This window comes from Pyrus communis, chromosome 12, assembly GCF_963583255.1.
Source record: "Pyrus communis chromosome 12, drPyrComm1.1, whole genome shotgun sequence".
Lineage (NCBI taxonomy): Eukaryota > Viridiplantae > Streptophyta > Magnoliopsida > Rosales > Rosaceae > Pyrus > Pyrus communis.
Window position 1 is genome coordinate 23,716,802 of NC_084814.1, and position 15,004 is coordinate 23,731,805.

The 15,004-nt window shown below is 38.4% G+C and overlaps 1 protein-coding gene across 1 annotated transcript; it reads left to right on the forward strand.

Annotated features, from left to right (window-relative positions):
* Nucleotides 1-535: 535 nt before the first annotated feature.
* Nucleotides 536-5,009, forward strand: LOC137711448 (flavonoid 3'-monooxygenase-like). Its single transcript, XM_068450690.1, has 3 exons — nucleotides 536-976; nucleotides 2,801-3,244; nucleotides 4,202-5,009. Exons 1-3 carry the CDS (start codon nucleotides 536-538, stop codon nucleotides 4,850-4,852), a joined length of 1,536 nt encoding a protein of 511 aa, XP_068306791.1. The 3' UTR covers nucleotides 4,853-5,009.
* The last annotated feature ends 9,995 nt before the right edge of the window (nucleotides 5,010-15,004 follow it).

Below are 15,004 nucleotides of genomic sequence, written 5' to 3' on the forward strand. Positions count from 1 at the left end.
TTCTCTCCTTCTATTTCAAAAAAACAAAAAAAAAAAAAAAAAAAAAAATCTCACTTACTTTATGTGTGCCCATATGCTAGTGATAATTAAAAATAAGTGATTGCGTGATGATCATATAAAACAAATTTTCCAACTCAAGATCCTTAAAATTCACAAGATATAAAAGCTTATTTAGCCCTTCTTCCTCCCTCCAAAAGAAATGAACAAAGATCCATTTTGGATTTCACATTTTGAGAAATTTTTTATTGTGACCGGAACACGAGTGGTACATCATGTGTTTTTATATAAGTGGTGAAAAATTTTATTTTTTAAGTTATTAAATTTTTAATACACATATCCCATTATTTGCATAATGACATATGGTGTACTGTACCATCCCGTATTCCTATCACACTGAAAAATCTCTCTCACATTTCGAGAACCAAGTAATCTGGACCATTTAAACCCTCCTCCTCTCACCCCCACCCCCGCGTCCTCCTCTTATATATTGTATCCAACACCAGCAAACATCTGACTTCACTCACAGTCTAACACCATGTTTGTTCTCATATTCTTCACCGTTGTCTTGGCCTTCTTCTTATACCGGCTCTTCGCCCCCGGCGGGAGCCGCCACGCTCTGCCTCTTCCGCCAGGGCCAAAACCCTGGCCCGTCGTGGGAAACTTGCCCCACTTAGGCCCCCTTCCCCATCACTCTCTGGCAGCGTTGGCCCGTCAGTATGGACCCCTTATGCACCTCCGCTTGGGGTTCGTTGACGTAGTTGTTGCAGCCTCTGCTTCGGTGGCGTCACAGTTCTTGAAGACCCACGACGCCAATTTCTCCAACAGACCACCCAACTCCGGCGCCAAGCATCTCGCTTACAACTACCAGGATTTGGTGTTCGCGCCGTACGGTCCACGATGGCGGATGTTACGGAAGATCAGCTCCGTCCATATGTTCTCCGGCAAGGCTCTCGATGATCATAGACATGTTCGCCAGGTCAGCAATTCGGCCGGGTCTTTTTACGTTGATTTTCTTTACACTTCATTAATGCATGTTTTATTAATTATCTAGCAATCGAAAACTGATTTATTCTTAAATTAAATCTCTAGGTTGACTACACGTTTCTTAATTACATGTACTTAGCTTTTATTAAAAAAAATTTAATCAATTATCATAGTTAATTAACAATTAATTGTGGTCTTAATTATGAAGTTGTTACTTCATGTAAGAAAATGCGTGCATTTTATACTCATTACTATATTTATCATTGTTTGATGAGTTTGATTTTAAGATTTATATCCATCTGCTGTACATATCTCAAATAACGGCGATAAATAGAGTGATGAACATCATCATCGCTTGAGAGTGGTGAACAAAAATATTTCCATAAGAAAATAGTGTATGAAAGTACTATTAAAATGGTAGACTAGTACATGCGATGGATTACCGAGATATAATTTTTCTTTTCAAATCACCGAGTTTTGAAATCAAAGCCCTAGTAATATCGTCTTTAAACCCTACTCACTAATTTAGTTTAGAGCAGTGATATATACAATCTCTAAACCCTAGTAATACTGTTTGCAATAAAATAAAGGAGAAATTAGGTTATCATCCTTATTTTTTCAACTCCATTGATCAAAACCTTATTCATTTTCAATTTTTGATCAAGGTCCCTTGGTTTTAATAAACATCATTAATTATTTCAATAATAAAATATTTTACATATCAAAATAATTAAATTTTATTAATAAATATATTCATTTAGTGTTAGAAACGTTACATTTGATACACACACACACACACACACACACACACTTTTGGGTAAATTTTGTATCATATATTTTTATTTTTAGTTTGTACCCATTTTAATTTTCAGCCCTTTTTTTAAATTGTACAAATTTTCTTTTCAGTTTTAGTTTGTACCCATATATTAATTTCTTTTTGTGTCCATATTTTTCAAACTTTTATTTTTACACATTTTTTTAACCTTTTTTTTTTGTACCAATAATTTATTGATAACGTACCTATTTTTCTTTAAAGATGTTCCACCTTGTTATATGTAAAATATACCAAATTTGTTTTTGTAAGTACCATGTTTTTTATGTAAAATGTACCTATTTTTTAATGTAAGATTTATTTATTTTTTTAATCTAAAATGTACCCATTGTTTTGTATATAATATGTACCAATTTTTTCATCTAAATCGTACCACCTTTTTTTGTATAAAATGCACCAACTTTTTGTATGTAAATAGTATCATATAAAAATTACCAATTTTTTGTATGTAAAATATCATTAATATAAGTAATGACAAATAATGTGTTTTATTTAAATATAATTTATCTTAATGACAAATAATGCATTAACATAAATTATACTTTTTTTTATATAAGTATAATTTATTTTTTGAATATTTTCAACCCAACAAATCATGAATTTTATTTAATATCTCATTTATATAAGTAACGACAAATATCAAATTTAATTTAGAATTATAATAGCCTACATAGAAATGTATTATTGTATTAATTTTAGGGACCCCAATCAGAAACTGAAAACTAACAAGATTTCAATAAAAGAACGTTGATAAATAAGGATCGCATCCAAAGTTACCCTAAAATAAAATAGACTGGTAAATTTTAGGATTAACTATATTTCACAACACAAGGTTTGCAGATCGTTTGCACAATAAGCTACAAAATTTTAATTTTTTACATATAACACCCTGTTGTTTCTTAATTACACTAATTTAACCTCTCCGTCAATTTGATATTCGAGATACTATAATTGTATTTTGTAATGTTCTTTATAATATTATAGGAGGAAGTAGGTGTGCTGGCACATGGATTAGCGAGTGCAGGGTCAAAGCCAGTGAACTTAGGGCAGCTACTGAACTTATGTACAGTCAACACCCTAGGGCGGGTGATGGTAGGGCGGAGGCTCTTCGGAGACGGCAGCGGGGGCGAAGATCAGAAGGCCGACGACTTCAAATCCATGGTGGTGGAGTTGATGACGTTGGCTGGCGTTTTCAACATCGGCGACTTCATCCCGGCTCTCGAGTGGCTGGACTTGCAGGGGGTAGCGGGAAAGATGAAGAAGCTGCACAAGAGGTTCGATGCCTTCTTGACCGCCATTGTTGAAGACCACAAGAGGAGCGGCGGAGGGAAGCACTTGGACATGCTGACGACGTTGCTGTCGCTCAAGGATAATGCTGAAGGTGAAGGCGCCAAGATCACGGACACTGAGATTAAAGCTTTGCTTTTGGTACGTAGGCCCTCTCTCTCTCTCTCTCTCTCCCTTCATTATTTTGTTTGGACCGTTGCATTTGCATATGATAACAAAAGGATTTATAATTAGTTAGATTTTTAGGATTTTGGAAAAGTAAGTATTGTTTGTTTTAATAAGTGAAGTAATTTTTTTCAAATTATTTTCACTTTTCGTACACTTTCTATTTTTTTTATTTTTTATATCTTTGTGCTTAACATTTCTTTATCAATTTGTTCGGTTTAGGTATTAAAAGAAAAGATGAGTGCGCAAGAAATGAAAGTTTGTCGTTCATATGAAGTGTAAAACTATTTTATAGCGTGTCAAAAATATTTCTGTTAATAAAAATAAATCAGAAATATATTAGGACATAAATACAACTTTTTACAATTTCCCCAAAGTTATAAGTTTTTCCTAAGGTAATGCTAGGGAGACTAAATTTGTAGACAAAGTTTTAGAAACTAAGTAACATGGAAGTTGATGATTGGTTTACTATGTAAACATTGATAAATGTGCATGCTTATTCCTATTGGTACACATCATTTAATTTGTAAATTTAGTTTCCAAATTTAATCTCCCTAGCATTACCTTTTTTCTACTCCCTCTTTAGATATGTTTGGTAGGTATGAAAAGTTATTCTCATTTTTCAGTTACCCTTCTTGGGAACCGGATCCTCTCCGGACCCAAAGGAACTGAGCTCAAGGATCAAATGATCCAGGCCATTGAAATTTGATCCAACGGCTACAAACAGGGGGCCCTCTAAAAATTATAATAATTGTAGCCGTTGGATTAAATTTCAATGGCCCGGATCATTTGATCATTGGGCTCAGTTCTTTTGGGTCCATAAGGGATTTGGTTTCCCTTTCTTGTTGGCTAGTGGCCTCCACGTTATCTTTAGTCAAATTACTACAAAAAGCTATTAGACTGACCCACTTATAATAATTTTGATGCACGCAGAACATGTTCACAGCTGGCACTGACACGTCATCAAGCACTGTGGAATGGGGCATAGCAGAACTCATTCGCCACCCAAAGATTCTAGCCCAACTCCAACAAGAGTTGGACCAAGTAGTGGGCCGGGGCCGGCTCGTAAACGAGTCAGACCTGACCAACTTGACCTACCTCAAAGCAGTAATCAAGGAAACCTTTCGACTACACCCGTCAACCCCGCTCTCCCTGCCTCGAATGGGGTCCGAGAGTTGCGAAATCAACGAGTTCCACATCCCCAAGGGTGCCACTCTTCTGGTCAACATATGGGCCATATCTCGCGACCCGGCCCAATGGTCCGAACCGCTCGAATTTAGACCCGAGCGGTTCTTGCCAGGTGGAGAGAAACCCAATGTGGATGTCAGGGGTAATCATTTCGAGGTGATACCGTTTGGGGCCGGGCGGAGAATATGCTCCGGGATGACCCTTGGGCTGCAGATGGTGTCTCTAATTACTGCGACCCTGGTCCATGGTTTTGATTGGACCTTGGCTGATGGGCTCACCCCTCAGAAATTGAACATGGACGAGGCTTTTGGGATCTCGCTACAAAGAGCCATACCATTAATGGTGCACCCACGTAACAGGCTAGCCCCTTATGCATATAATGCGTCATCACCTTGAATTCTTGAGTGAGTTTTGAGTTGTATGATGTTTTATGGAAAATGTGTTGTCTTTGGTAATTCTCAATGTGTTGTTTATGAGCAGAAGTGTTTCTTTATTTTGCAAGATATTTTATACTATATAAAGATATAAAAGTCGTGTATGATGTTTTATACCTTCTTCCCCTATCAGTATAAAAGTAGTATCATACTATATAAAGATATAAAGTCAAAAATATATAATAATGTAAGGTCAAAAATATGTACGCATAATAAGATGACGTCAGGATAGATATATATTAACATAGAAGTCGAAAACTTTTACTGAATTTAAAACCGACAGTGGAAATGACTCACCCAAATATTTGTAATGTCAAAAATACAAATATATAACTATAATAATATAAGTTAAAATACTTGCACTGAAATTTAAAACCGCAAATTAAAATGGGTCTCGGCCTCGCATTCGTAGCGTCACGTACTCCAAAATTAGGTGTGTGTGTGTGTGTGTGTGTCTTTGGGTCGAGCCCAAACAATAACTAATCAATAACTATTACCGTAGACAGATCTACTTGCCCTCTTGTTTAACGAACCCAACGAATAAGCCATCGATATTACAGTTTACAGCTCGCAATATCGACAACACATTGTTGTCTCGATAAGCAAGTAGTAATTTCCCAAGGATGGAAAATTACCATTTTATCCAACTCCAAGGAGACACATCTAAAGAACACAGTTTCCCATATTGTAAATTCAATCATTCGAATACCTGTTCGCAATACTCTTCTGTCTAACCAGTGTTGCCTGTAGAATCTCTCATACCATGTCTCAAATAGTGGCATACTCAAATAGTGACGGCATACCCTAAAGCCGAACAATGTGATTCACAAAGCCTAAGCGAGCTGATTCATTGAAAATTTCTCTTGAGTTTAGTGAACGGCTATGCCGAGAAGGCTAAAAGAACACTCAAAAATTTAAGGGTCAAAACAAGTCCATCAAATCTAGAGTACAAGATAACTAGAGTGAATGCGTAACTTTGATGCAAGAACACATGTAAGTACATATCTTTATTATTATTATATTTTTTTGTGGCAAGTTGAGATGATTGAGCGCGGACTCGACTTGATTGGTAGTCTAAAGTAATCTGATAGGCGGGAACTCAGACTTTTTCCCCATTCAAATACTCACAACAACTGTTACAACAATAATCTCAGGGATATTTAATCACCAGTGGTAATGATTCGCTCGATAAGGTGATAATGGGTGATTGAAGGACAGATGGTCTCAACTAAAACTTTCAGATCCGAGTGGTCTTCCTGGATAGTCTGTCTGCTTTAGAAATGATACGAAGTGTCGTAGGGTAAAAATGAACCCTAAGTTGACTAGAATGTCTTCCAGTACGAGGAGGTGAAATTGGGATTACGGTTGAAGTCGATGTTAACCGAGACGTCAGTCTAACGAAGTCTAGAATGAAGAATTATGCCAAGCGCTCGAAAGTATAGTCCTCATGGACTGGTAGATAATATGCTAAGTGAGTTGATAACAATCATCGAAACGTCATCATAGTCTTCATGTGTACAATGCGGTTTGTACAGGAAATTTATGGTGACATTCACCTATTTCCACTTGTATCCCTAGTGGGTCCCTGACAACCCAAAAAGGACAACCATCGAAATTTCTTCCTACCTCCAAACAGGAGTAGAAAGAAATTGAGATAAGCATGATGGCTTACATCTCTCCGCTTCCACTTACCAGTAAATCAGACATTTCCTTACATATTCAGCGATATCTCATTCATACAATACCAGTAATAAAATGGACGAAAACAGTGGTACAATTTAGTATTGCCAGCATGCATGGCATACGCTGAAATGTGAACCTTGTCAAGAATTTTCCTTTTTCACAACTTTCTTACCCTTAGGCAAGAACAATTTGTTTCTTATCAACAAAGTTCCAACTCCTAGACTTTCAAATCTCGTCTCATGTCATCCGAAACTTACTCCCTCAAACTCGCACATTATTGATCAAACTCTTGGGCTTCCTACCCGAAATCTACCGATATAGGTTTGACTTAGAAGTGAGTTGACAATACTCAGCGTGGATTGGATGCCAAAGTAAAGCCAATTCCTCAAAGGGAAAATAATAGTGGGATATGGATAGCTCGGATAAAGGTAAGTTGTCCATGGGATTTCTGACTAAGAGTATCAGCTATGACAATTGCCTGACTAGGATGGTACTCAAAAGTGCAATCAAAATCACCGACGAGTTTCATCCACCTCTTAGTCTCAAACTCAACTCCTTATGTGTGAAAACACACTACAACTTCTTTGGTAAAAAAAGATGCAACATTTCTCACTGTACAAAAAACGACACCAGATTTAACAGCAAGAGAGATTGTTACCAGCTCTAGGTCCTGAATAGGATAATTCTTTCCGTGAGGTTCAAGATGTTTGGGAAAATAGGCTCACATTCCCATGCTACATCAGAAAACAACCCCAACGTGACAAAGATGTAAAACAAGAGACTTTAACACTCACCACCAACGTCAAGAAAAACAAGGACAGGAGCATAAGTAAGATGATGTTCCAAACTCCAAAAAGTTTCATTCCCAATCTTCATCCCATATAAATTTCTACAAAGAAAATGTGTCATTAGGTTTTCAAGTAAGACAGTAACCATTGGCTCAAGGTAGTAGATAAGATGGTTCACTTCATATGGTTCCAACTGTCATGGCCGCATCAGCATACAGACAAACATTCAATAAAACATCATCGTAGAATTCGAAATTGATCGATGTCATCGAAAAATGTACGAACAATGATCAAGTGAGACAATACTTCTGTTGTCAAAACTTCGTTCATCTTCAGCATCTCAAACAAAATTGACTAGCTACTTAGCCAAAAATGAATAAGGCTATGCTCAGAGAATTGTTATGAACTACTGATAAAATTTGACAAGACCAAAGATATTTCGTGTTTCACAACACCTGATGAGGATTTTCAATTTTTCCATAGTCGCAACCTTTTTGGAAATTGATAAGAATAACGTTTGCTACAAAAGAGTCTCCCAAGAAAACTATCTAATCTAAACAAAAACAACATTTAAAGAATTTGGTGTAAAGTTGACTGTCAATGTTTAATGAACTTAACCTCGTTGTTGGAGTAGACAAGAAGGTCAATAATAAGAAAATCACTGAGAATCTTCTGAGGGTCCAAACAAATTCCCTCAGCGGCAACAACAAGTCCGAGAACATTGATTCAATCCAACCAAACTAACACTTGACGTACTTCACAAGCAACTAGTGCTTCCTCATTATTTCCAACACGAACTTTGGATGTTTCGAACAATTTCATATAGATATGACTATACCCACCATTCTTAGGAAGCGCAAGTCACAAAGTAACATCACCGTTTCAGATCTCCAGCTGGTTATATCCAAACTTTAACCCATTAAGGTTTTTCTATTTCACAACACTCATATGTAGATCCGACTGAGCCTGCCATTCCTAGGGAAATCATCTCGTAGAGTATCGGTCCGTTGTTGAAAGTCGTCTGTCAATCCATTTCGTCACCAATGAGGCACAATCCCGACATGAATTTTTGTACTTCAAACAAAATGTGACAGTTCAGATAAAAAAAAAGTTTGCACAACTGCGCCGAATAGAACCAAATTTGGAAACCATGACATCCAAATGATGTCAAGGCCAACACACTACTATAGTAACAGAAGGTCCTAACTATGCTCTGAACAAACCATGATCTCGTACCAAATTGACATGCCCAACCTCGATATCCTCCAAACACCAGGGTAGGCATGTGCTAGCCAACACCCGAGGGTGACGAAGCCATACTAAACATACATAAGAGTTATGAAGAAAGAACGAACATAAATAAAATACGTAAATTTAACTATAATGAATATGCAATTGTGGGAACATGTTCATAGCATACAACTAATCAAGAATACTATAGAATGAATATTATAAAAAGGTACGAACAAAGGAATGGGTCCTACGCCAAGACGGCTCGAAGATACCGACGCAGAAGTGCCTTGACGCGAGATTATTCGCCTCAATTCTAAGTCATGAAATGGTGCAAAACAAAATATGAGCGAACCAAGTTTATATATAAATAAGGTAAATCTTATTTACTACCCTTAAGTTTCGTGATTTTCAACATTTGGTACATGAAGTTTTTTTCGTCCCAGAGTCATACCTAAAGTGTTAATTTTGGGACAGTTTCGTACATCCATTAGTCTGGCTGTTAAGTTTCCCGTTAACTGATAATATGGCACCCATATGGACAATGACTGGGCGCCATGTGTTATTAAGGGGTCCACGTAAAAATAAAAATAAAATAAAACAAAATCATCCGTCTTCTATCTTCCCCCAACCCCTTCTCCCCCTTCTTTCCTCTGCAGCCCGTGCCCTTCATTCTCTCCTCTGCAACCTATACCCTCCCTTCTCTCCTCAGCAACCCCCACCCATTCTCCCTCCCTTCTCTCCTCTGGTTAGACAAGGAATGCACAGACTCGGAGCTCAAAAATGCCTATAAGAAACTTGCACTGGCTAGAATTTAATTTCATCACCATTTTTGCACGATTCAAATTAAACCCCTTTTTCACGATTCTTTCAATTTGCTTCTTCTAAAATTGAAATCCAGACCTAAAGTTCTTATCTTTTTCTCTATTTATTTCTGGGTTTCTACTAGATCATTGGAAAAATTGGACCTTTCTACTATTTGCTTCCATGGGAAATTGGCTTTTGAGGATATGACATGTGGTGCCCAATCATTGTCCACATGGGCGCTACGTCATCAATGAATGGAAAACTTAACAGCTAGACTAATGGATGTATGAGACTATCCCAAAATTAACACTTTAGGTATGACTCTGGGACCAAAAAAATTTCATGTACCAAATGTTGAAAACCACGAAACTTGAGGGTAGTAAACTGAGATTTACCCATATAAATAATACTAAAACAATTATTCTTCAACATACTAACCCCCAATTTATGAAAACTCATATAGCATAATAAGTAATAGGTTTTCCGAAAACCCTAGCATGCCATAAAGCCTTCATAAAACATATATCATATATAGTGTGCTTAGTAGTGGTATCACAATCGCCCAAAGATCCTACATCACCCGCCCGAAGGCATATATAAGTCAATCACCTGAAGGCCCTACATCACCCACCCGAAGGTCAAATATAAGTATCTTCCACCCGAAGGCACTATATCACCTGCCCGAAGGTCATATATAAATATCTTCCGCCGAAGGCACTACATCACCCGCTCAAAGGTCATAAATAAGTATCATTCACCCGTAGGCATATAGTATGAATATCCACTAAGTAAGCACAGAAAATCATGAATATAATCCTTACAAAATATATCTCATCGGAGCTCAATAGCTCAAACATCATATCATAAAAACCATATTCATAAATATCTCAATAAACATAAATTCAATAAAGCATGATATTTCATAAAGCGTAAATCAGATTTACTCATAAACGTAGCCATAAAATCACGCTTTTCATGCATGCGCATTTCTAGTAATTAAATCATGCATTTTGGAAGGGGGACACTCACAGATGCTCCATTGTCGAAGAGCCGTGCAAACCAGAGAAGACTGAATCGCCACTAATAAACGCACCTAAACACATAAAGTGACCAATTAATAAAACTCTACTAAAATGATTCAATTTAGGAAAACGGACGTCGTAATCGAATTCAGAACGTTGAAAAACCTAAAGATGGACTTCATGTTCCCCACGTCCCACCGCACGTGCCGAGATAGGTCGTCAGAACGTTGGCCGAAAAAGTCGCTGCGTTGTCGTGGACAGCGGAGACGCATATGCTCCGCACACCGACCATGACAGCCTACTACGCGCACCCACGCGCCGACCATGAAATCTGGGAATCAAGTCCGGGTCGGGTTGGACTTTTGTTTTTGGGTTGTTGGGTTGGGCTTGGTTATTGGGTTGAGCCCGGTTATTGGGTTGGGTCGGGTTTGTTGGGTTGGGTTGTGTAGCTGAGTTGGGTCGGGTGCTGGGTTTGGATCTGGTATTTGGGTTGCGGGTCGAGTCAACCAGGTTTCAGGCCTTGGGTCGACCAGAATCTGGAAAATTGGTCGAGAAACAACATGTAGTCCGACTAGCTCCATTTCACAACTACCACAAGCATGCCATATATGGATTTGAAGCTATAGAGGATAGGAAAAGAAATATACCAATATTTGGTTCAGTCGTGGCTGGAAAATGCCTACAAATATCACGGGTTTTCTGTTGGAATCTGGGGAGAATTCCCGAGTTGATTTCATGTTAAACCTTCACAACCACGAGTAAACAACTTAACAATCAAACTCAAACTCAAACATTAACTTGAGACACAGAAGGGTGACTCAAAGGCTCACCTAATCGGAGATAGTGGAACTTGCCGGATTTGTTGACATACGGCGGTAGTGATGGAGGTTTCGGTGTCTGCACTTACATATGAAGAAAAAGGACAAGAGATGTGAAAAAGTTCGAGAAGGGTGAGGGAGATTAGAGGGAAAGAGAAGGTTGGTGGTCATGCGTGCGTGTGGATGTGCTCGAGGGAGGGAGGAAGACATAAATGAGAAAGTTGAGGGAAAAGTCATAGGGAAAGGAATGAGAAAATAGAGGGAAAAAGAGAAAGTGTCGGGGAGCAAAAAATAGAGGTAGGCCCCTTTGGCACACTAAACAATACCAAATAAGATAAATTTTAAAATGAAAATACCAACCAAAGTGAATTACAAAATTACCCTTCTGTTTCGTAAAATTCGGGACGGGCACCAAGGTAAAAGCTGAAAGCTTGGTGCATGTACCAAGGTCCGAGATCATTTAAATTGCTTTTTATGATCTATGCAATGCTATTTTGGGGTGAACATGGGATTCAATGTCCAATTATAAACCCAAAAGACATGCAATACCTATCGAAAACCTTTGATATAAACTCTCCGGCATTATCCAGTCTTCCAGACTTTATGGGATAATTAAGGTGATGAACCCTTATAATCAGTCAGGAGGTTTAGCAACAATGTGTGGACAAATATGTGACCAGTTTGTCGATTCATCAACCAAAACAATAAGTATTTATATTGTCCGCATTTTGGTTGGATTAGTCCACATATATTCCCTTGAATCCACTGTGAAAAGAGGGTCGTTTCGTATCTTTGCTAATGATGATGTAGAAAATCAATTTCCCCAACGAGCAAGCTTGGCAAAGTGTACTGGTAGGCACAAGATCCTTACTTCGAGTAAAAAGATGCATCATAGCATCATTGTTTGACTTAAGTGCCCCAAATGGTCATGCAAAGGCAAGTAAACTGCTCGAATCACCAGGCTCTAGGCCGGCCACATGTGGCGTATCCCAATCGGGAGGTAGCCTATTGGCCCTAAAATGAAGCTTCAGGCTCATTTTTGGAGGTGGTGCAAAGATATTCTACTCTATTTTCTTCAATGGTTTCATTCATGATCATTGTCATCTAGAATATCCTTAAAACTCAACGATGTTCTTCCAGAATGGGGATAATATAAGGTCTCTTAAATGGTAATGTAGTACCATTTATACAATGAGAAGCGTGCGAATGCTCTTAATCAGGTTGGATAGACCTAAAGTCATTGTTAGAGATGTGATTTAGGTATAAAGTTAGTGTGCGTAGTATCATATTCATCCAGACAACTAACTTTCCCACATTTGTACCTAATCACGTGTTTAATTGAATTCGGTCACATGTTTTAAGAAACATGATTCAATTAACTCATATTCGAGGGCAATATCAATAAGATTATCCACAACTAAAACAAACACCAAATATGAATCCAAGAACATAAAAAAAAATGTTCACAAAGTAAATGGTTTATTAAGGGGATTCAGCTAACAAAGCCATCCATGTCAAAATTCTATTATTCCAACGATGTTTGGTGGAGTAAAATTACTCTCACATATTGAGTACAAGAATGGTACTCCTCAACGACATTGGTAGGGGCACGAACAAGGGCATAACCAATAATCTATTCCATCGAGACTGAAGTAGATTTTGCAGGGTTAAGGTTTAGGAATTAGATGCCAAAGATCACGCTTCGGGCGTGATCCCACACCTTCGCAGGCCCTGATTCTACCATAGGTTGTAAAAACAAAGTCGAAATTGGATCGTGAGAGAGACAGACACAAACTTAGGTTCGGTAGGCTCCAGCCGAAGTTGGAAGGGTCTGTTCGGTAAGCCTCTGCCGAAGCAGAGAAATACCTTTCTGTGCACCTTTGTATAAGCAGAGCACGCCTTTCGGTGCATCCCAACCAAATTGTTGGGGTACCTTTCTCAAACAAGTGTGGTAGTAATCAGATCCAAGAATTTTGTAAACTTCCACTTTCTATGTTATTGCTTCATGAACGAGTTAGAGATAAGGAAGGACGCGAAAGTATTCTCTAGTCAAAATTCGATCGGATTTATAAATTTCAGAATTGTACTCATTTATGATCGTAATCATAGTGTGCTACAGGCAATGTCGTTCATGATTAAACGGGTAGTAAAAGCGAGCCAAAGAGATATGGTATCCTTGTTCGGGAAGTATTTCCATTTGTAATGCTTCCGACATAAGTCTTGAAGTGAAGATAATGGCAGAGGCTTTTTCAGCTCGTTCATGCCATTACTGGCCTCAATGGTTTCTCAACTTCTTGATAGTCAAGTGGAGATTCACATATTATACCCCACATAAAGTGGTTTCTGTCAAGAAACATCCAAATCAGTGAAATCAAACTTGTTACGGTTCGACAATCCACTGAATGGAGGGAACAAGATTGTGATTGCTACTATGAAATACGATATTCATAAGCATCAAAGTTAGAACATTCGGGGTTCTAAGATATGGTTTACATGAAAAACGTTGAGTTTTCATGGATGTATTGTTTTATGAAAACTTTGGGATTCAAAGGTACCAAATTCGAAACTACAGGTTCGAGTTTAGTTATGAACTTTCGGTTCATAAAAAAAGGTACCTACAAGAACACAGAATACAATATGCAACTAAGTGTAGTGGATTTGGGTTGCTTCAGGAACTTAAGTGTAAGTGCTTCGGGACTATGAAAGGGAGTCAGCGGTTCAAAGAAATGAAATAATTTATTGAATCGTTAATTGCCAAGAAGTGAACTTCAGGTCAATAATTTTGGATTATTTATCAGATTAATGAATTGTTGTTCACTTTAATTAATTCCATAGATCATAACCGTTCAAGTTTGATTGTAAAAGCAAAAATAATAATAACATTCGGGTTAAAATTATAGCCCAATCTCGGTGGGCTTGGGTGTTGTGTGCGGGGCAAAGCCCCAAAAGGGGTTTAATGGGCCATAAGTTGGCAGCGGAGCAGCCCAGTCATGGTTGTAGGCCATGGGCCGTATGTCTGGGATAGGCCCAGCAACACAGCTGCTAGTTTGTGGGCCACAAAAGGCGCAGGTGCACATGCCCAGCACGAAGTTGGCCTGGGATGGGTGATCGCAAGCCGAGACATATGGCAAGCCCAGCAAGCAAAGCTTGCTGTAGAAGAGCCGGGTCTCGTGCAGGCAAAGCCCAGTAAGCAAAGCTTGCTGGGCTTGCCATATGTCTCGGCTTGCGATCACCCATCCCAGGCTTATTGGCCAGCTGGAGTGGACACAAGGCTTCGAGCCCATGCATAAACCAAGGAAGGCCGATGCCTGGTTGCAATGCAGTGGCAACAAGCCCATGGGGCTGCTGCGAGAGGTCCATGGCGCTAAACAACATTTTTAGTTCATTCTTCACAGTTATGGTTAAACAGCATTTTCGGGTTTTCCAATTTTTTCTCTAAGTGATACTCATGCAGTTGCTAATCTACATTGTGATGTTTACAGGAAGAAAGTTTTCTCTTGGAGAATGCGTATTACTCCGAGATGAATGATGCTGGGTTCTTTGATGCCGATTGGGATTAGTCCGTCGGACCATCGGTAACTTGTGAACGTGTCAATTCAGCAGAAATAAGGCTGGACCTTTTGTATGCTTTGTAAATAAGTTGAACAAATTAGATTTTGTGAGTGAAAGTAGATTGAGAGGTTCATGTATTATGATGGCTTATTTTTAGTTACACCTCTTCAAACCTGATATCTTACTTTGCCTCTCTAAAACTCAAAATTCGTTT

Coding starts and splice junctions, on each gene's coding strand:
- LOC137711448 (XM_068450690.1), top strand. CDS start 536: ATGTTTGTTCTCATATTCTTCACCGTTGTCTTGGCCTTCTTCTTATAC. Junction 977..2,800: donor ATCATAGACATGTTCGCCAG/GTCAGCAATTCG, acceptor ATAATATTATAG/GAGGAAGTAGGTGTGCTGGC. Junction 3,245..4,201: donor AGATTAAAGCTTTGCTTTTG/GTACGTAGGCCC, acceptor TGATGCACGCAG/AACATGTTCACAGCTGGCAC.